This window comes from Camelus ferus, chromosome 6 (assembly GCF_009834535.1).
Source record: "Camelus ferus isolate YT-003-E chromosome 6, BCGSAC_Cfer_1.0, whole genome shotgun sequence".
NCBI lineage: Eukaryota > Metazoa > Chordata > Mammalia > Artiodactyla > Camelidae > Camelus > Camelus ferus.
Window position 1 is genome coordinate 9,713,147 of NC_045701.1, and position 22,132 is coordinate 9,735,278.

General features: G+C 41.6%; 1 protein-coding gene across 3 annotated transcripts in view; it reads left to right on the forward strand.

Moving 5' to 3' along the window:
* Positions 1-22,132, forward strand: part of ALDH1A2 (aldehyde dehydrogenase 1 family member A2) — a 112,314-nt gene that overhangs the window by 79,560 nt on the left and 10,622 nt on the right. For all 3 annotated transcript variants that reach the window (XM_032481094.1, XM_032481093.1, XM_032481095.1), the window contains 2 exons: positions 19,216-19,318; positions 21,660-21,844. In XM_032481094.1, the coding sequence (XP_032336985.1) occupies positions 19,216-19,318; positions 21,660-21,844 (288 nt within the window). The remainder of the gene's footprint in view (positions 1-19,215; positions 19,319-21,659; positions 21,845-22,132) is intronic.

Sequence of the window (22,132 nt, forward strand, 5' to 3'; positions counted from 1 at the left end):
GGGGAGAGGTTTTAAGGGATCTATTTGAAACTTGATGGCAGGTGCACTGGGAATTTTGCCAACATCAGTTGGACATTTTGCCTATGAGGAGGTGGCAGATGATTCAAAAGGAACAAATGATCAGTGTTTCCATTTCCAGAATCAGCTCTAGTACCATCAGAGAAGAAGCCAACAAAAGATGTATGTCAAGTGTCGTTTAATTCACCTATTTGGCTGCTTTGATGACTACTGTCAGTTTCTTGAATTTTTCCCCTCTTTTGGGAGAAAGAAATTCTGGCATGATGCTTCTCTTAAGAAGTCTCAGCTAAAAATGAACAGGGGCAGAGGAACTAAGGAGAAAGGGGTGTGTGTCTTGCAAAGGGTCTAAACAAAAGGAAATAAGTTCAGAGACAGGAACCTCTCAAGGTTCATTACAGATCCCCACTGTTTGAAATGTTTTAGCACTCTGAGGCAGGGGCTGCTTTATAGTAGTGGAGTTGAACACCAGAAATGTGGCTCTGATACCAGTTAGGGCTGGAGAAGATTCATCCCCAATCTGGAAAAATACTTCTCTAAGATGATTAAGAGGTTGGATTGGGAAGAACCCCCATAGTTCCTCAGAGCCACTTGATTGGAAATTGGAAGGATGATGTTAAAGGACTAGTTAAAGGACTGAAGGCCCCCAAAGTGCTTGAATTTGTAGCTATCTTTTTTCCAATATCCTGGCTTTTTGCAAACATAGCAGAAACTAAGAGGGTTTTGGTTTCATTGAGGGGCCTTCATTCGCTGGAGTTGAAGATTGAGAATTTTAGTCACTATCCTTTTATGTGACTCCTCTAGAGTGCGAGAAGGCTGGTTTGCCAGAGTAACTAAATCTGGAGTGGGCATAGTTTCCCATTCTACCCCGGTCCTTTGTACTAGAAGAGGAAGGTCCCAGTTCAACCCATAAATAAACATAAAATAAAAAACTCCCCAAGTGGAATCCACATTTGAAGGAAGACCAGAATTTTCCTTAAGAATCTGAAGTTGATTATAATAATTATGAACAGGTTCATCAGATTTTTGTATGCAGGCTTGAATTTTGTTCTGATCAACACGCTTTGGAAAAGCCCAATGAAGTGGCCTAGCAATAGCCCAAGCCTGATCATACAGGTTAGTAAGCTGGTCCCCCAGCTTTAATTCTAGAGATCTTTCAGAATTTTCCCAGTTAGCAGTTTTCATCCAATGCTGAGCCTACCCTCTGCCAGCAAGCATATGAACTAGCAGATGTAAGTCAGAGAAACCAGGCTGATAAGTTTATTTTGTGGAACCCGTAACTGCTTGTTGTGGATATAGATGATTTACTACGTTTATCTTTTAACCTTCCTACTAGCTTTATAAGTGGGTGATTTAGGTTACTCTCTCTATTGTATATTTGCCTTTACCCATGAGATTTTCCCTTTTGTGATTTTCATATTTCTAGTTGTAGCATTTTCTTTTCTGCTTAGAGAAGTTTCTTCAACATTTCTTTTGAGGTTTTTCATGACAGTGAACTCTTTTAGCTTTTGCTTGTCTGTAAAACTCATAATCTCTCATTCAAATCTGAAAGGTAGTCTTGCTGGGGAGAGTATTCTTGGTTGTAGGTTTTTTCTTTTCATCATTTTAAATATATTGTGTCACTCCCTTCTGGCCTGCAGAATTTCTGCTAAAAAGTCAGTTCATAGTCTTATGGGAGTTCTCTTGTATGTCACTAGTTGCTTTTCCTTTGCTGTTTTTAATATTGTCTTTATATTTAATTTTTGCCATTTTAATTACAGTGTGCCTTGGTGTGTTCCTCTTTGGGCTGATATCATTTGGGACTCTGTGTGATTCCTGGACCTGGGTATCTGTTCCCTTTCCCAGGTTAGGGAAGTTTTCAGCTATTATGTCTTCAAATATGTTCTCTGCCTCTTTTGCTCTCTCTCTTCTTCTGGGACTCCTATGATGTGAACATTAGTATGCTTGATGTTGTCTCAGAGGTTTCTTAAACTGTCCTTATTTTAAAAAATCCTTTCTTCTTTTTTTTGTTCAGCTTGAGTGACTCCCCCTACTCTGTTTTCTAGTTCACTGATCTGTTCCTCTGTATCATCCAATGTACTATTGATGCCTTCCTGTGTATTTTTTAATTTTAGTTGTCATATTCTTCAGCTCTGTTTGTATCTTCTTTATATTTGTAACTGTTAAAATTCTCATTGTGTTCATCTGCTCGTCTCTCAAGTTCTCTTAGCATCTTTATGATTATTACTTTGAATTCTTTGTTGGGTAGATTGCTTACCTCCAGTTCACTTAGTTCTTCTGACATTTTATCTTTTTCTTTCGTTTGGAACATGTACCTTTGTCACCTCATTTTGCCTAATTTCCTGTTTTTACTTTATGTATTTGGGATATTGGTTATGTTTCCTGGTCTTAGAGAAGTGGCCTTATGTAGGAGACGTCCTATGGGACCCAGCAGCACACTCTCCTTTGTTCACCAGAGCTGTCTCTACTAGGGGCCCTCTATGTGTGCTTTGTGGGCCCTTCCACTGTGGCAGGCTGACTACTGTGGACCTACTTGTAGACATGGCTGTCCCCAGCCCACTTGATTGCTAGGTGCTGACCTGTATGGAGGCTGCTCTCTTCTGGTGGACAGGGTCAGGTCCTGGCACAGGTGGCTGCATAGGGTCTGGGAGTCCTGGTCCTGGTGCTGACCCATTGGCGGGCAGGGATGGGTCACAAAGCACCTAGTTACAGAGCTACAGGGGTCTTGGGGCTAGTGTTGGCCCTCTGGTGGCTGGAACTGCATCCTGGGGTGGCTAGCTGCAGGGCAAGGAGTCTTGGAGCTAGTGTTGGCCTGCTGGTAGGTGGTCTGGGTCCTGACCAGTGCTGGACAGGACTGGGGCCCAGGGGATCTCAGGGTGATGCCCACCCACTGGCAAGTGAGGCTGGGTCAGGGCTAGTGCCAGCCCACTGGTGGGTAGAGCCAGGTCCTGGGGTCTCTGGCTGCAGGACCTGGGGTTCCTGGGGCTGGTGACTGGGCAGGGCCAGTCCAAGAGCAACTGGGAGTTCAGGATGTTCTTTGGCAGCAGCCCTGCTAGTGGGCGGGACTGTGTCCCTGTTCCACTAGCTGCTTGACCTGGGGTGTTCCAGGACTGGTGCCGACTGGCTAGTGGGCAGGGCCAGGTCTTGGCGCTAATAAGCTAGAGCAAGAATTACAAAGTGGCATTTGCCAGCAGCAGTGTCCTTATGTTAGAATGCACTCACCAAAATGGCTGCTACCAGTATCTGTGTCCCTAGGGTGAGTCCCAACTGCCTCCTGCCTCTCAAGGAGGTTCTCTAAGATCAGTAGGTGGGTATGACCCAGGCTTCTTTCAAATTACTACTTCTGTATCAGGTCCCAGAACATGTGTTGTATCTGCCCTTTGAGAGTGGAGTCTCTGTTCCCCACAGTTCTCTGGGTATCCTGAAAGTAAGCCCTGCTGCCTTCAAAGCTAAATGTTCTAGGAGCGTGTCTTCGTGGTGCAGAGCCGCTGGGCTGGGAAGCCTGATATGGGGCTCAGACTTCCGGCTTCTCAGGGAGCATCTCTGCAATTTAATGATCCTCTGTTTGTGAGTCACCTATCCAAGAGTATGAATACTGACTATATTGCATCTCCGCCTCTCCTATCCATCTCATTGTGATTCCTTCTTTATATCTTTAGTTGTAGAAGATCTTTTCTGCTAGTCTTCAGGTCATTTTCACTGATAGTTACTCTGTAAATAGTTGTAATTTTGGGGTGCCCACGGGAGGAGGTGAGTTCAGGTCTTCACACTCTGCCATCGTGGCCACTCCTCCTATTTTATTGTTCTTTGATTGTTTGTGTCAATTAATCTTAAAATCTTATTTTGCAGAGAGGCAATTTTAGGCTCCTGATAATGTTTGGAAACCTCAAAACACCAATAAAAATTAAGTGTTCTATTCAGTTTGTAAAATTTTAGAGCTATGTCCAGTTCAGTTTTAAGAAATGTAAGTTTGGGGATTTCAGAAGTTCCCCATAGTGGCCATTGGCATTCTAAATTGCCTTTGATAAAGGTAGGTTTCAGGCACTTACCTATTCTCATAGTTTATTATTGCCTCAAATTGGATATGTTATATTCAATGAGATTACAAATTTATATACTTCTGTTGATGTAACTAGAGTCTTAAGAATACAACCCTAATGATGTTTGGATTTAGAAAGTCCTGGTTGTTTGGTATATAATATTTTAGAAGTACTTTAATCCCATAAATCACTAATTTCTAATCTCTTTGGATAAGGTAATTTGCTTATCAGCTTAGTGTTGATTTTTTAGCTTTAATTTTAGGTAACAGTTTCTGATCATGTATGTAGATTTGTAGGGGTTGCATTCTCTTTGTAGCCTACCCTTTAGTGATTCTTCTCACTACCCAAAGTAGGCATCTGATGTATAGTCAGCATGCATTATAAATATTTGTTATGTACACAAAGGAGGAGAGACTAAATTTGAGAAATAAAAGCTTAATCTCAGAGCTAGAAGGTTTTGTATCAATGGAGCACTTTCTTTCTTTAAAATGCCACCAATAGCTTAGGGTTCAATATCTTTTACTTTTAGCTGTATAATTATGGACCACTTAATTCTGTACAAAATTGGCTTAATACATTGGCACACATTTCTCAGGGTTGTGAGAATCAAATGAAAAATGAGTTTGTAAGTTGTAGGCAATAAGCAGATGTTAGTTTGTAATATGTCATTAGCATCCTGAAAAAGCTGAGAGCTCTGTGGGTTGGATAGTCTGTCAAGCTTTAAGAGGAAAAAGGGTTTGATATAGGTCTTGTAGGATATGGATAAGTGGAGTAAATTGAGAAGTAGGAGCATTAGTCAGCAGCTAGAGGCTGGAGAATACAGAAAGTCTTAGCGGAGTAGATTAGGGATTAGGAAGGGGTTAGGGAGAAAGGCTGGCGGGCAGATGGACTAGAAAGTAATATTCTGCAGATCAAACCATTGAAAATAATTCTCAGTTAAAAAATTGAGACCAGAGTGTAGAAGACCTTTCAGACAAAGGCATCATATGAAAGCTAAACACCAATGTCCTTTATGAATATGGACACAAGAATCCTCAATAAAATACTAGCAAACAGGAATCAGTGACTTAAAGGATTTTATACCAGGACCAAGTGGAATTTATCCAGGAATGCAAGATTGGTTTAATATCCAAAAAATCTGTCAATGTAATATTCCATATTGATAGAATAAAGGACAAAACCACACAGTCATTTCCATAGACACAGAAAAAAGCATTTGACAAAATCTAAAACAATATAGAAACATACAGAAATGTTATTCCTAATTTTTGAAAAGTGGAAACAGTCCAAATGTCCATAAAATGATGAGTTGATAAACAAAATGTAGTATATCCATATCCATAAAATGGAATATTATTCAGTCACAAAAAGAAGGAAGTACCAATACATGCTATGACATGGGTGAACCTCAAAAACATGCTAAATGAAAGAAGCCAGTCACAAAAAGCCACATATTGTGTGATCCTATTTGTATGAAATGTCAAGAATAGGCAAATGTATAAACCGAAAGTAGGTTATTGGTTTCCAGGGGCTGGAAGGAAGGGAGAATGACTACTAATGGATGTAGAGTTTCTTTGGGGGTGATGAAATATTCAGGAATTCAATGGTAGTGATCATTGTGATGATTGCACAACTGTCTGAATGTCCTAAAATTGAGTTGTACGTTTCAAAAGGTAGATTTTATGGTATGTGAATTATATTTCAATAAAGCTGTTTAAATAGATGATTTTTAAGAAGTATTGATGACTTAAAATTATAGATATTAATAGCCAACTTCGATTGAGCACTTACGATGTCCAGGTACCTGCTGAGTGCTTTGCATGTATCATCTCACTACATCTTTCCAGCAGCTCTGGGAGACATAGATGAGCAAAGTGTGACTAGAAGAGGATAAATTACTTGCCCATGGCCATGTGCTAGTAAGCTGTGGGTCTGAGAATCCTATCCAGAGCTTATACTTCAGATCACAGTGCTATGCTGCCTCGCTGGCTAAGGGGCCAGACATGGTATCATAAGAGGAGGGAACCATTAAAATCAGGAATGCCATATCAGAGGGGGTACGTAGGAAGGGTAGTCTCAGTGGAACATATTTTGTTCAAAGCATGGTCAAAAGTGTCTGATTCTGAAAGGTCATAGACACTATTCTAACTCAGTTTATTTCCTTTTTTTCTAAGACTTACTTTTTAATTGCCTCTTTAAATCTTGTTTGATATATTATATGGCTTTCATCAGATACTTTCTGGCACAGGACTTAAAATTTTAAACCTAAGCTATCTTGTCCACTCTGGAAGCATTTATTGAGCACTTGCTAAATGTCAAGTACTCTGTTAGACCTTAGAGAAATTGTGCAATTCTGTCTAACCCAGTGATAGTCTTTGAAAATGTATCTAATGTATTGTGGTGTGTATGGGAGCATGGAGGAAGAAAAGAATAATTCTGTACCATTTTACTTAAAATTTCCTGAGTTTGAAGATGCTTTCTGAGATCAAGGCTAGACCTAAAATTCTTTTGCTCAACATGGTTTTCAAATGTGTCTATCTGTGCATTAGGGAGAAACATCATTAGTTTGAGATATTTAAATTGAAATGAAAGGCTACTTCACTCAAAGATAACACTATGTAAGAAAAAGATAATTCTACGTCTTAATTCCACAGTTGTTAATATTCACAAATGAGGAAAATGTAAGTCTATCTTCCTTTTCTCTTTGGAGAAAATGAGATTATAGTGGTATGGTATGGGAACAAAAGTACAAAAAGGACTTGGAGGAAAGGAACTCCTGCTGTGGAGACCTTTGTGAGTAACATGTTGCTTGATATTGGCAGATAATCAACAAATACTGGTATAATTCAATTCTCAGAATCATTTGCTGTGCCCGATATTAAGGACCAGCACTTTCAAAAAGCTCGACACATGTTTTGCAGAATGTAAAATGGGACGTTAAGTTCCACTGTTGTCTCTCAATAACTAATGCTATTTTTGTTTTTTGCATGTTAGGCGGCTCTGCTTTTAACAGGCATTTATATTACGGAGCTGCAGATTTTGTACTAATTCATTGTGTATCCCTAAAAATCTCTTCTAGAAGTGAAAAGCCTGATAGAAATAGGGGGGTAAAAAACAGCCCTTAGAGTCTAAATCACGGCAGATGGGCTTGTTGAGGAGTTAGTGTGTGTCTGGTTTCCTTGTGCTCCGAACACTTAGTAGAGTGAGCCAGTGCTGGGCCCCAGATGCTCAGTGGCCGCTAAACATACTTCCAGTGTTTCAGTGGAAGTATTTTTATATTTATGGGGCACAGAAGTGTGTAAAAGTTAAGTAAAATATTAGGTTTTTCCCCATAGCCACTTTCCATAAATTATCTTTCTAATTCTCAGATTATATTACTCTCACCTGTGTCAGGCTAAGTTAATTTCCACCTACAAAACTAACCAGTGATTTATGAAAAGCAAAGGTAATAACTGAGCTGAAGGGTTAATAATCAATCTGATCAATCTAATGATCAGCAAAGACCTCCTTATGGAATTTTACATTCGTTAAGGGAGTTTAGAGCTTTGATGTAGTTCAGCTTGAGTTTCTTTCTTTCAATCCTTTATTTAGAGTCTCTTAAAGAAAAATAAAGTACTCCTCATGGCTTTGCTAAAATGAAAGCTTGAAAGAATGCTTCGTCACAACACCACACTTTGCCTCTAAAATAATTAGAGGAAAATATCACTTTTTCAATAAGAAATTCCAAACATAATCTTCAAATCATACTAAAGGCAATCGAGATTAAATATATCAGATCCATATCAGAAAAGTAGACATAATTTAAATCTCTACAATGATGGTGTGGATTTGTTCATGGTACATGTTAATATTTGACCTTTCCCACCTCAGATTCCTGTCTGCAGATAGATGATTGTACCTAATTCATGGATTATGAGGATGAAATAATTTAGGATATTTAAAGGGTTTAACACAGGGCCTGGCTCTTAGTAAGCTGTCGGTAAATATTAGATGTCATTGTTTTCTATTTATTTTAAAATGAAGATTTATATAACAATATATGCTCAGGAAAATGTGGTGTATTATAGAGGAGGGCTGGATTCAAGCGACCTTGGATCAAATCCCAGCTCTCGTGCAGTGAGATCTTTGGCAAATTATTTTGTCCTTCTGATCTCTCATTTCTTCATCTATTAAGAGGTGTTACGAAGCACTCCTTACGTGTTTATTTGTGGATTAATCAAGACAGTGTATTTGAAAGTTCTAGTCCTTTTGCCTGCCACTGTAAAAATTCAGTAAATATTAGTTGCATCTGATTGATTCTAGTTGAATCCATTTGCAAAGAATGTTATCTGTCAAAAATGAATTCCTGCTTTTTTCTGGAAGTTTTACTTTCCTTTTGTTTGTTCTATGATTTTTATAAATATTTTACAAAATGTTTTGTCTTCTAATAAATGTTTTTTTTGGTTTGTTTTTGCTGTTCTATTTTAATTTTTTGGAAGATTGCCTGGGTGCTTGCTCAAATAAATTGATTTTGAATTTTTTTTTTTTTAAGTGGAGTAGTGTACTCCATTTAGGGAGTAGTGCTGTAAGAAGTCTCTTGGTACCTGTTAAGGAACTCACTTATGATTCTGCATAGGCTAGATCAGTGGCCACTCTTTCAACCAAAGTTTGCCAGAATAGAACTCTGGTGTAGGGAGAAATGTCTTTGCAGCATAGTATAACGTAGTTACCATTGTTTGCCAGCGTCACGTAGTTAGGAGTGTTTTCAGTAGTACTTCTGCCTTTCCTCCAGTAACGGAGGAGGTGGAGCAGGGGGGACAGGAGTGACTTGTTTAAATGCAGATTCCTGAGCACCACCCAAGATCTTCTAAATTAGAACAGTTGCAACTGGGCTCCAGGAATTCTTATTTTAATTAATTTTCCTAGTGATTCTTATTTATGTTCATTAACATTCACAAATCACTAGTTTACACATAATTTGAATTGCTGGGTCATAACACTAGAACATGTTCCCAGGCCCATTTGAAGAAAAATCTACAGTTGTGAGTTTGTTACTCGGTGCTAAAATAAAGCATTTGTGTGAGCTGACAGGTGCTGCTACATGGTCTGCCATGTCTGTAGTTTCATTCCAGCGATAGTGTCCATCCTAAGTACCGGAAGAGAAAAAAATGAGTTCACAGTTTGTTTAGCAGAGCAAGTGTTTGGTCCATAGCCACCCCTGTACACGTCAGTTATTCAACAACAAAACAAACAAACAAAAAATGCGAGTATTTTATTAGACATTTGCAAATATTTCTAAAAGTGCATGCATACTACAAAACTGTACAGTTTTGGCGATCTGGGAAAACAGCTGACTGAAGGCAGGAGATCTAGTTTCCATGTGAGAAGAGTTCTTCTCTGATTATATTCCTCAGAAAGAAGCTGTAACTCATACAGTGTCACGGTAAATTGCTAAGACTTATTTCCATAAGCTATACTTCATAAACAAGAAGCATAGCTATTCCTATGCCCCTTTTCTGTCTGTTTGTAATTAATGACATTTTCCCTCATCCCTGTTGCTCCCACACTGGAGCCATCAGAGATCACAGAAGGGCAGTAATGGGCAAAAGAAAGATGACTTTGATAATCTTAGAACTAAGATTCCTTGTTCATCCAAGAAGCATTTTGAGTCTCTCCTGTGTTCCAGGTACTGGGAAAGATGCCCTTAAGTCACTCCTTATTTTATGAATGAAGGAACTTGGGTTCACCTGTCCTACAGAACATGGAACTGATTCTTGGTAAAATGACCTGAGTTCTTCACAAACTTAATCCTCCTTGTCTTCTGTTTCTCCTGTGCTCCACGCCTGTTCCCCAGGGGATTTTGTAGGTTTGGCAAAGCTCCAGTGCGGCGACATTATGCCCCAGGATTATTGTGGGCCCCTCTGCGTAGGTTGCTCACAGGAGCTAGAGGAATCAGCTGATGGATTTGTAGAAAACTTCACCTTCTAGGCTTAGCTGATAAGATTTTCTTCTTAAGGAATTTTGGTTGATTTAGCCCTTATCTCCATAAAAGCAATATTCCTAAGAGAAGATCCAAGTTTTATTTCAGTCATAATTATTGGTTTCTGAACATGGAAATTAACCATTTCTCACTCGAGCTCTCCTCCTTCCATATAAGGCCATCAGTTTAAAACATTTATTGCCTGTAGTTACCTAATTGGTCTGTTAAATTATTTACCAACGTGAAAATAATCAAATGAGTCAGTCAATGTAGTATTTCATCTAGAAATTCCATTTAGGATATTTCCCTGAAATAGCACATTTATAGCTATGAACCTCTCTTTTGAGCTCCATACTTGCTGCATTTGTAAGTGTAGAGTGGACATCTCTACCTGGATATTTAAACTCCTTAGGTAACAGGTTGACCTGACCCCTGCACCTTCCATGCTCTCTAGCCTTACCAGGCTGCTCTTGCAACCCCCCAATGGGACACGCCTTTCACTGTTCTGACTTTGCACATGCTGTTTCTTCTGCCAAAAATGATCACCCTTCCTTATCTACCTGGTGAGTTCTTAGCACAGTGATTTTGTTCCACCATCTGTACAGATAAATGAGAACTGGTCAGCTTCTATGAGTATGATGCTTTTTTTTTTCTTATTCAGATTCATAATCTCAAATATTGCCATCCTTTTACTTGCAATAATTTCTTTTATTGGTCTCTAATCTATTCTTTATTTTCACCACTTTTTGGTTTCCTTTACTTTTTTCCCTCTTCACTTGTTCTCTTTCCCTTTCAGTCTTTATTTATTTTAAGTTTAATTAATTTATTCTAATGCATTTGACTTTAATTAAAACTATTAAGTCATCATCTAAATAGTCATGTCAATTCAGTATCGTTTCCCCATCAACAGTCCACAGAGGACAACAAAGAGTTGTATGGCATAATTACTCTAATAAAATAATTTTTTGCTTAATATATCTTTATTAAACAGCTTTGTTGAAGTATAACTAATATACAGTAAATTTCACATATTTGAAGTGTACAATTTGGTAAGTCTTGACAAATTTATTCACCTGTGAAACCATCACCACAGTTCACGCAGTGCACATGGTCATCACCCTCAGACGTTTCCTACTGCCTCTTTGTAATCCCTCTCCCATCTTTCCCTCTAGCCCTCCCCCTCCCTGCACTTAGAGGGAAACCAATCCTGTGGTCTCTGGAGGATCTTCTAGTTTCTTCTCTGGAATGATATCATTGACAGGTAATGGAGGATCCTGAGGAAGAAGCATTTGACTAGAATACGAAAGTCAGCTTGTTATGATCACATTAATGGTGGCAGGTAGAGAACTGTCACAGCAAGTCTAGTGACCACGTAAATCCCGAGACCCCTTTACAGCTGTAGTTTTTTACGTCTTTATCCATCTACCCTCTGTTAGATTTGTAGGCTACTTGGGAAATTGTAGAGAGTCTGCCAGAGGGTACATGTCACTTGAATATGGATTTGACTGTGGCTTCTGTTACGATTACCCTAGAAGGGGGACCTGTTGGTGCATCACAAAATGTCTGGAGCAGCAGCAACAAGAAGCTTATTTGAAGTGGCCTTTTTCCATTTTACTTCAGCAAAAGGCCTTTAAAAAGCAAACAGAGTTACTCAGATTAAAGATAGGATTAATTTCTCCTTATGCAGCTAAATACATAAGTAATAAGTGTAAATATTTAATAAGTGAATATAAAAGGGCTCTTATAAACACAGAGTCAATAAACAACCTCAATAAAGTTCAGGAAAACAGTTTGCGTTTTGCTTGGTATGATGTTTTCTTTATTCAGTTAGATGAACAAACCATGATTTCATCATCAGTCAACAGGATAGGAGAGAGACCATCAAAGCAAACTACAGGAGAGTCCAGATTGATTCGTGCCAAACAAATGTTTGTAGCTAACAGCTGTATTATCACTGATTCTAATTTACGCAGCCGGGGTTCTCCTTTCATTTCCTACGTGAGATGAATGTCATCTTATATGATACAGACAACCTCTCTGCTGCTTGAGTAATGAATCTGGTCAGCTCTCCCCTCTGGGTAGCCTCACCCCTCTTTGTAGCGGGGGTGGGAAGTGGCCTGCTACAGTTTTAGTTATTCTTTAAAAACAGCTTATGAGACTCTTTCTCAGGTTATATGAGTCCATTAGTGAACTATCCCAGCATTTGAATCAAAAATACCAGTTTGTTGTGTCAAAACCTTTGGATATGCAGGTTGTAAATTACTAACTTTCTTCCTTTTCCTCTCTAGTACTTAAATAAAAACTTGAATACTGAAGCAAAAGAAAGAACATGCTGTAGCTTCTGCCTGCTACCTGAGACTCCTTGATTTAGTCTGCAGTAGATTTCTCTCCTCAGAGTTCAGACTGAGTTTGAACAGGTCTTAAGAGGCTTTATGTAACAGAAGGAGGCTAAGTGTACAGGACAGTTGATCTAGAATGCACGTTAGTTGTGGATAGTGTGTTTAGCCAGCAGAATTCTGCTCATAGCAGAGGGCATCTAATCCCAGGAAAACATCTGGAAAAGAGAAGCAGGAACCACAGAGAGCACCCGTAGTGGAGTGAAGAGAGCCCTGGGCTTGGTGTGAGCAATCTGAGTCCAGCCCTGGCTCTGCCGCTCAGTGGGTGCCTGTCAGCAAGTCATTTCTTGACCTGAGTCATATTTTTTTTTCAACTCCGAAATAATTCTTGCCTCACTGGATTGTCATGAGGATGAAATAATGTTTGTGAGAACAAGTGGCATAGAAGGTGCCCAAAAAATGATAATAAACAATTGGAAAGCAGAGCCAACAATGAAAGGTTAGTGACAGTGTGAGAGAAATGCCCTCTAAAGGTTCTTTAATCCCATGGTTTTTTACCCTGGCAGCATGTTAAGACACCCATGCCTGTGGGCTCCACTCCAGACGAAGATGATCAGAATCTCTGGAGGTAGAGCCCAGGCATAGAAAAAGTTTTTAAGTGCTCTGGGAACTTCGACATGCAGTCAGTGTTAGAACCATGAAGCCATTCCCTTCATTAAACATGTAGAAATTTCAGCCAAAGATAAGTAAGAAGAGGAAGGTTCAAGATCATACTGCTAGTTGTGGCAAACAAAGCCTTGGACATAGGCTTCTGTGTTCCAATCTCTCACCTCTGTTTCATGAAAGACTTAATATTCTCTGATTTCCAGAGATCTCAAGAGCAGCTGTCACTGTTCTGGCCCATTAACTCATCAAATGTTGCTGAAAATCTGTGTGTGTGAGAGTGTGTGTGTGTGTGTATGTATACAGGAGTCCCTCTGTAAGGGGGACTAGTCAGTCTAGTCAGTCAGTCTAGTAAGGAAGACAGCTATTAAACAAGAACAGGATGAGTTATGTGGGATCAGAGAAGGGGGAACACCAAAGCCTGTAGGGAGGGTGGATCCACAAAGCTAGCTTCTCAGAGACTAAGGCAGAGGTAGAGCGGGAAAAATGAGTAGGCAGGGAGAGGAAAGGCATTTCAGGCAGAGGAAATAGCCAATATAAAGGCACAGTGATATTCCAGGAAGGGCAGGTGGTTTCATGTGCTAAAGGGATGAGTGTGTGGCGGTGCGAATGTAAGAAGAGGGGCTGGAAACGCAGTTAGCGGCAGCACTGGTTTTCACCTGAATTTCAGAATAAAGTTTTGAAATTGGCTGCCACCACTTAGGTTAACTACTTACATGCCTTGGTCTGGTTAACTTTCTGGTGCAACTGAACAGATTGATTTTGTCTGTTATTTCTGGATATTTCAGAAAGACAAGAAATACCCAATTATACATATTTGAAGCATTTCTATTTCTGTCATAGTCAGAACCAGTAGCAGAATAAAAATCTATAAAGGAGAAGAGGGAAGAAGCATAGAATCAATCTCTTTGGGTTTTAAGAAATGAAAATATATTGCAGAAAGCAGGCATCTTCAACCAGTTTATTGAACTCTCTCCTAGAGATTTTTCCATTTTAAAAAAAAGGTGGCATATCTGTGAGAAGAAATCCACCCTAATATGTGTAATTAACTAAACAAGAAAAAGAAGTATCTCTGAGAAGAAGCCCGTCCTAGACATATGGGTAATTAATGAATAAAAAGAAAAATTTTACCCAACTTTAGAAACTTGATTCAGGGAGCAAAAGCCTTGGATAAAGAGGGCATAGAAAGCCTTCCACAGTCTTTTTGTCCTGTGAAACAAATTATTTTCCATTCGAAGCTCCAAATTGCATTTCCTACCCTGCCGCAGTGCTGAGAGCACGATTCTGGTGCATTGTGGCTCTTCCAGGGATACTCCTGATATCAATCTTGAAGACTAGGCAGAATGAGGATGGGAGTCAGAGTTGATCTGTGCCAGCATTCCTGCTGAGAATTAGCCCAGTTCCATTATGTGTGGGCGAGCCCGCGGTTCCCCGCCCTTGCCTGTTTGGGGTGCACGGATACAGCTGAGAGACTGCAGGGAGCATCAAGTTAAGACGGCACATGATAGGAGCGCCATCACTTACTCTTCCGTAATGAGCTGTGGGAAACTAAAACGATCAGGTTTTTCCACCATTCAGTGCAGCTGTGGTGCCTCTGAAAAGCTAGTTCTGCTCAGTAAGACAAGAAACATCCAGAAGAATTGTGGATGGACTCTCAGAGCGAGCAGGGATCCCAGGGCCCTGAGTCTTTTTTAACTCCTCCAGCTAAGTGGAGTACTAAGGGGCAGATGGCTTGGCGTGCATCTTCTTCATCAGATGAAGAAACTGAGTCCCACAGAGGTTAAGTGGCTTCCCCAAATCAAAGTTAGGAGCCAAGCCAGAGCTTGTAGTAACTAGGTCTTCTCACTCCTATGGGCTAAATTGTAGTCCATGAACCTGGTTATGGTTATAGTTAACTAGGTTGTCAGAGATAGGACAGGATGTGTAATAAGAGTATATTGTGAAAGCTTTCCTGATTTTGGGAAAAAAACAGATAATGATGAACTCAAAATTTGGTCTCTATGCCTTTCTTAATTCTATTTAATATGTATTCACATACAGGATGCAGTTTCTCAAACTGCATATTTCTGTGTTTCATCTCACAGGTTGCCTGTTTATCAGAGTAGGGCTTTAGTGTTATGAAGCCCATCCCTGTTGACTTGGCTTTAACCACTCAGGAGACCTGTGCGTCCTGGCAGCCCTACTCATCTCACTGTGTGCTCCCGCCTTCTGGCCGTGTGTAAATGTGCCTGGTGCAGCACACACACGTCCCTGTGGAGTCCTGCTTACTGCTTTTCTGTCTTAGATGGCCAGTTCATCCCAGGCCTTTGATGTCTGTGTTTTGTTCTTTCCGAGACTTTCCTGCCTCATAGATTTTTAACTTTGGAAACCTTTGCATGTGATTTGAGCAAGTAATATTTTAGGTTGGTTTGCACAGGACCTGTCATATTTTGTAAGAGTCAGCTCTCATGTGAGCTTCTTGTTTTTGAACATTCCTCTTTCCTGTGGAGAATCCCCTGCTTTGGAGTGGCGTCTGTTCTTCCTCTTGTCTATTTCCTCCTCATGGTAATGACAGCGAGGAGTGCCTCCCTTCAGGGTCACTTACCCTCATTCCACTTGCAGGGAGAGTTCATGAGTAGTAGTGTATTCTCCAGAGAGAGTCTGACCTGGAAACTGAGAGTGTCATGATAGGGGAGGTGTATGATGCCCAATCCCGTAATTAGTGAAGGTTGCTGCATCCCAGCTCACCTTTCTGGGTAAAGCGTAGAGGATCCTGACTCTAGGAAATAACCCAGAAGGTGCTGCACAACCATCACTTCACTGTTCAGATCTAATAGTGAATCAGGCCCAGGATTTTCTGCACTTACTGAACACCTGTTAGGTATACATGGGAATCCTCTTATCTGTGAATTCGTTGTTGGTAAGGAACTGTGGCCAGCTTTGCACCTGGCACATAGGAGGAGAACTGGGAATACGTGTTGAATGAAGGGGAATTGGTGAAAAACTGGGGGTTTTCAGGGTATCCTGTCCTGAGGCAGATTCAGATAGAAGTGGTTCTCCTGTAACCTAACAGCCAGTTCTTTTGTGAGGCTCGGCTGCAACTTGGCTTTCTTCCAAAGATGAAAAGGAAAAGCATTATTCATCTGAGACTTGCCTTGCAGTGTTTAGCACAAATTTGGTTTCTAAGGAAAGGCTGGCAAAGCATTGATGCAGGAAAAATTATTCTGAGGTATTATTCTCTTATGACCGTAGACTGAGCAAGATTTTTGTATGGTTACTGTAGCCATGAAAATACTAATCATTGGACAACATTCCTAGTGCAGCAGATACCAGCCCACAGAGCACTTTGATGAAAGTCAGGGAGTAGGGCTAACAGAAATGTAATGCCAGCGGGCCAGCAGTCTCTCTACCAACTCCAAACATTTATTCAGTGTCTTACTATGTGTAAAATCCATAATTTCTCATTGCTTTTGCTTGTTTTTCAAATGTCAATCTGAAGGCAGAGCATAAGTTTTGTAACTGATGAATTGTGGCCATTATTTGTGCTTAAAAAATGTTGTTTTTGCTCACTTTTAAATGAACTTGGAGTTCAAGGCTAGAGTTTGGATGGTATGTGGCACACACTGGGTGCTCAGTAAATATATAAACGAAGGCAGAGTGCTGGGAGGAGGTTAAGGGGAGGGGAGGGAGTGACCTGTACTCAGGCCCTGGAGTCTGCCTGCACGGGGTCCAGCAGGCTCTGCCAGTAACCAGTCAGGTGACATGGTAGCATCCACTGACTTTAACTCTTGGATTGCTGTTCTTTCAAATGATACCTTGTAGGGGTTTTGAGAGGCTTAAATGCATAAATACATGTAAATGTCTGATACAGAATGACACAATAAGCCAGTTTTTTAATAAATGTAATAATAATGTTCATGACTTCCAGTGATTGTCTTCCTTGAGAAAGCACTTGTCTGTTTATCTTCCTGGACTTTAAGATGAGTCCCCATCAGTTAACATGGATTCCTCAGGGCAGGGAGAGCAAAGCACACTAAAACTGCTCGGAAGGACGGGCAGTCGCACAGCCTCCCGGGGATGCCCCGGTGCCGCTGCCCAGCTGCCCTCGTGCGGCTTCCGTCTTGCTGGGGTCTCGGGCTTCCATCGTAACCTCACCTGACCACTCTTCTCTTGCTGGATGAAGGGCCAGATTCTCCTTTCCTTTGTGTATGCATACTATTTTCTTGAAGGAGAGAGAGCAGGTTTGCCTGAGAACCAGCCCTTTATTAGCCCATCTTCCTAGGGGCTTGACCTGGAGGTGGAAGAGACTCAAGCTGGAGAGTAAGGGAAGGCGCTCTGGCCATGGGCGGGTGCTGGTGCTTCTTAACCCGTTGGTGGAAACAGTGTTGTGCATCTAAGAGACTCTAATTTGACCTCTTTCAGAGACATCACTATATTTTCCCCAAGGTTAGATTTCCTCAGAATGAGAGTGTATTTCCTAAAAGTTTTTGCTGTGAGGTAGAGTAATAATAAAAACATAAAAGCCTTTAATCCAGCTAATGAGTAATATTGGAGACTGGTGGCAAGTCAGACAGTTTCCCCAGTGATTTCCTGAAGTAATTGATGTGCATAGACAATTTGAGAGTCATGGGAGGAGACCTGCTTTGGAAGGTCTAGTACAACCAGCTTACAGCCGGCTCCGTTTCTCCACGCAGGACCTGGAAGAAGAGGGGCCCTGGCTTCTCCCCCTGCACGTGGCTCACGCTGCGTGCAGCCTGGGTTCTGGGGGCCAGCTATCAAATCACTTCGTTCTCAGGACAGCTAAATTCTGTTGTAGGTACTGCTTTTAGCTCCATTTACAGAGGAGGGAACAGAGGTTCAGAGAAGATAAAAATTTTCCCAAGGTCAAACAGTCACTAAGTGATATAATCAGTAAAACATTCAGGCTCCAGAGCCTTTTCTGTTGACCACTGCTCTACCGGCTTGAGGAGTTAGTCCTGCCCGAGGGTCTCAGCCTGGAGCCAGAGGAGTCCAAAGCGTATGTAGCATTTCTTTTCCCACGGCTTTTAAAATACTTTATTTTCAGTAGGATTCCGGGCACAAGTAGCATTGTTCATCTCAACAAGGGCAGGCTGCCTGTGGGGGCTGCATGGGGGCTCAGCACTTTCCCTGGAGGGGCCTCTGCCCGCAGCAGAGCAGCACCCTGCCACAGGTCAGGGTCTCCGGGAGGCGTCGCTGAGATGGAGTTTGCCAGGCAGGTTATTTATCAGGGGTCCCCTGCTGAAGGGGGTGCACACAGGGGGAAGTTGAGCTGCCACGCAGGCCTGATGGCCTCAGCCACACCCATAGGCATGGTGGAGCAGACATGGTCCCTCAGAGCTGCCGCGTGTTCTGAAAGGGCAGGGCCTTTATACCTGTGCCACCATCAGGCAGTGGATGTGGGAGGGTCACCCCTTGGGCATGGATGCTCTTTTCAGCTGAGGTGACTCTGAAGGAGCTGACAGCAGCCCTAGTCACTGAGGCGACGCATTCTTCCTTGAGTAGGGGCTCTAGGTGGTGCCATCTTGACACTTTCAGTTTTACTGGCAGTGTGAGTCTGCACAGTGGGAAATGCTTTCCTCACACTTAGCCTGTTATTTGTTTGGATTCTAGATAAACGGGCATTGCACAAACAAAGACAGATCCTCAGCTTTCTGGAATCCTTTCACTATAGCCCGAGGCAGAGGCAAAGGTATAACATCAGTGTATATATTTGGACCATGTGATTAAAGCCATACCTGGCATTTTTGGAGACATGTGAAGGGTTTGTTCTATACATATCATGTCTTTCAAGGGGAGCCATTTGGCTTTTTTTCTAGAGGCCAGAGTCTAAAGCTGAAAGCCACAGTGCAGTGGTAGAAAATCTCTAGTTACATTTTGCTTGCCAGTTGTCTTTAGAGAAATCTTTCAGTGATTAAGATTCCTTGTTTAACCCCCTTTTTTTGCTCCTTCCATCATGAAACTAAATCAGTCTTCCCACTCACTTCAGCACAGACTTTAAACTGCATCGCAGCTGACTTACATCTTGTCCACACAAGTTGACCTCAGGGGTTGTTCCTGTGTTGTCCAGTGGGCGGCTTTGCCCTGCAGGCTCCGTGACTGCTGTGTCCCAAAGCTGGCCACACTGCTGCCCACAGCTGTCTCTGGCCACCAACGGTCTCAACTGCAAGGTGTACAAAACCTCCCTCCATTTCCTTTCTTACAGGTTGGAAAGCTTATCCAAGAAGCAGCTGGAAGAAGTAATTTGAAGCGAGTAACCCTGGAACTTGGAGGGAAAAGTCCCAATATTATCTTTGCAGATGCTGATTGTAAGTCAACCACAGATCTCCTGACATCCTGGCGTGCTGCCCTTCGGTGCTGTCTCTTGTATTGTCACTTTTGACAGAACACCAAGAAAGAGGCCTTTGAAGCTAAGTGGCTTTCAAGGAGAAAAATCTTGACCCTTCCTTCTAAGGAGAAAATAGTTTAACATTGGGAAAGACTGCTTATCAACTGACAATCAGAGTTTGTTTTCTAGACATAATAAGCCATTTTGACTCTGTGATTTGTAAAATAGGGTAGAGGAGGCGAAGGCTAGGTGGGTGTTGTGTAGTGGAAAGAGCAGTGGTCCAAGCCTCTGAACACCTGAAATACAACCTTTCTGCCTAGATTCAAGAAATCTGAAACTTCTCATGTATGCTTGGTGGCTTTGTAGATCATTAAAAAAAATTCTAGTTCACTAGCCCTGCCAACATTGTTCCAAACCCACAGCCCCTTCCCAGTTTAGCCACCCCACCTCTTTCTGTTGCTCCCATGGCTCTCAGTCGGGATGACAACACACTGTGGTCAGTTCTGTGTGAACAGACCTGAATTGAAGGTGATTACACCCTAGCAGTAGGACTACATGGAGGCTTGGAGCTGTAGCCTACAAATCCCCACGTCTCCAGGAAGGATGCTCTCTAGTCCACTCTGCACAGGTGTGGTCTTTCCGAGGATGAAATTAGAAAATCTCTTTCAGTCATCCTTTTTCTTCTTCACGTCCTTCCAGGCAGCACTGTTTCCTCAGTTTCACCACTAGAGAGATCAGAAAACAAAGTAAATTGCCTGGATTTCAGCCCCAGCTTGGAATTTGCAGAGAGTTCAGCTCCAGCTTTATAGTGGTTGTCAAGAGGATCAGAATTCTATACCTAAATTCCTTTTTGAGGTGTAAGCACCCCACTGACGGAACATTGATTCATTCAGTCAGTTAGTCATTTAGCAACTAGCAGACACCAGATTATTAATACTGTTTTTTTAAAAAATATTTTTATTTATTTATTAACAGAGCTACTGAGAATTGAACCCAGGACCTTGTACATGCCAAGCATGCACTCGACCACTGAGCTATATGCTCCCCCCATTTTTTTAAACATTTTTTATTGATTTATAATCATTTTACAATGTTGTGTCAAATACCAGTGTTCAGCACAATTTTTCAGTTATTCATGGACATATACACACTCATTGTCACATTTTTTTCTCTGTGAGTCATCATAACATTTTGTGTATATTTCCCTGTGCTATACAGTGTAGTCTATTCTACAATTTTGAAATCCCAGTCTATCCCTTCCCACCCTCCACCCCCCTGGTAACCACAAGTCTGTATTCTCTGTCTGTGAGTCTATTTCTGTCCTTTATTTACGCTTTGTTTTTGTTTGTTTGTTTGTTTTTGTTTTTGTTTTTTAGATTCCACATATGAGCGATCTCATATGGTATTTTTCTTTCTCTTTCTGGCTTACTTCACTTAGAATGACATTCTCCAGGAGCATCCATGTTGCTGCAAATGGCATTATGTTGTCGGTTTTTATGGCTGAGTAGTATTCCATTGTATAAATATATACCACATCTACTTTATCCAGTCACCTGTTGATGGACATTTAGGCTGTTTCCATGTTTTGGCTATTGTAAATAGTGCTGCTATGAACATTGGGGTGCAGGTGTCACTCCCCCCATTTTTAATACTGTCTTGAAGTAGATGATGTTAGAGATGAAGACGAGAGCTATCATATGCTATTATACAATCCCATGTAAATATAGAAGAAATCTAGTGTCTTCAAAGATGACCATTACTGTTATAGTTTAATTCACCAAAATACTAATCAAACATGTAGCTACAAGGTCTATAGATTAGGGGTTACAAATTCGCACTCTACAGGCCAAATGCAGGGTACAGCTGTGCTTAGTTCTAAATATTACACAAAATATTGATTTCTGTTTTCTCTTAAAATTGGAAATCTGGCAACCCTGGGCTTAGGTTTATGCATAGCAACAGCCAAAGGCAGTGCTTTCCTTCTGAGTCTCTGTCACATCGCTTTACTACCACTACATGATCTGCCCAGCCTCTTTGAATATTGGGGTTTGAGACTCCTGTTATAGATGACGTGGTCCGGTCCCTCTTTTTACAGAAGAAAGGGATTCAAGAAGTTAACATAGCAAATAACACCAGGGTCTGGTTAGAGCTAGAACCAACTTGTGTTCTCAGTCCAGGGCTTTTTGCTAGGCTGCTCACGGTTATGCTCTGTGGTGAGCGTGACATTGCACCCGAGGCTTTGGGGAGGGAGAGAGGTGGTCCCACCGACAGCCGCTCTGCAGGCGGAGCAGTTTCGAGAGCATGACTCTTTCCTCTTGTAGTGGATTATGCTGTGGAGCAGGCTCACCAGGGTGTGTTCTTCAACCAAGGCCAGTGCTGCACTGCAGGGTCCCGCATCTTTGTGGAGGAGTCCATCTATGAAGAGTTTGTGAGAAGAAGCGTAGAGCGAGCCAAGAGGCGCATAGTGGGTAGTCCCTTCGACCCCACCACCGAGCAGGGACCCCAGGTAGAGAAATCATAAACATTTCCTTTCTTTACTTAATCCCTGGTGAGCACAGAAACCGGACCCTCTAGTGGGACGCAACAAAGCACCATCTTCCTTTTTCTGCTGCCCCCTTGCCCTTCTTCCTCGGCTTCGTGGCTGGAAACATGGCCAGTGAGGCACTGCTTATACGTAGGCTTCTCTTCCCATCCCTCAGTTCTGTCCCGAAAAACTAAGGGAGTAGGATCGCCTTAAGGGTACCTGGACCTTTGTGGGTAAGCTAGGGTATCTCAGCTCCAAGAAAGACCTAGG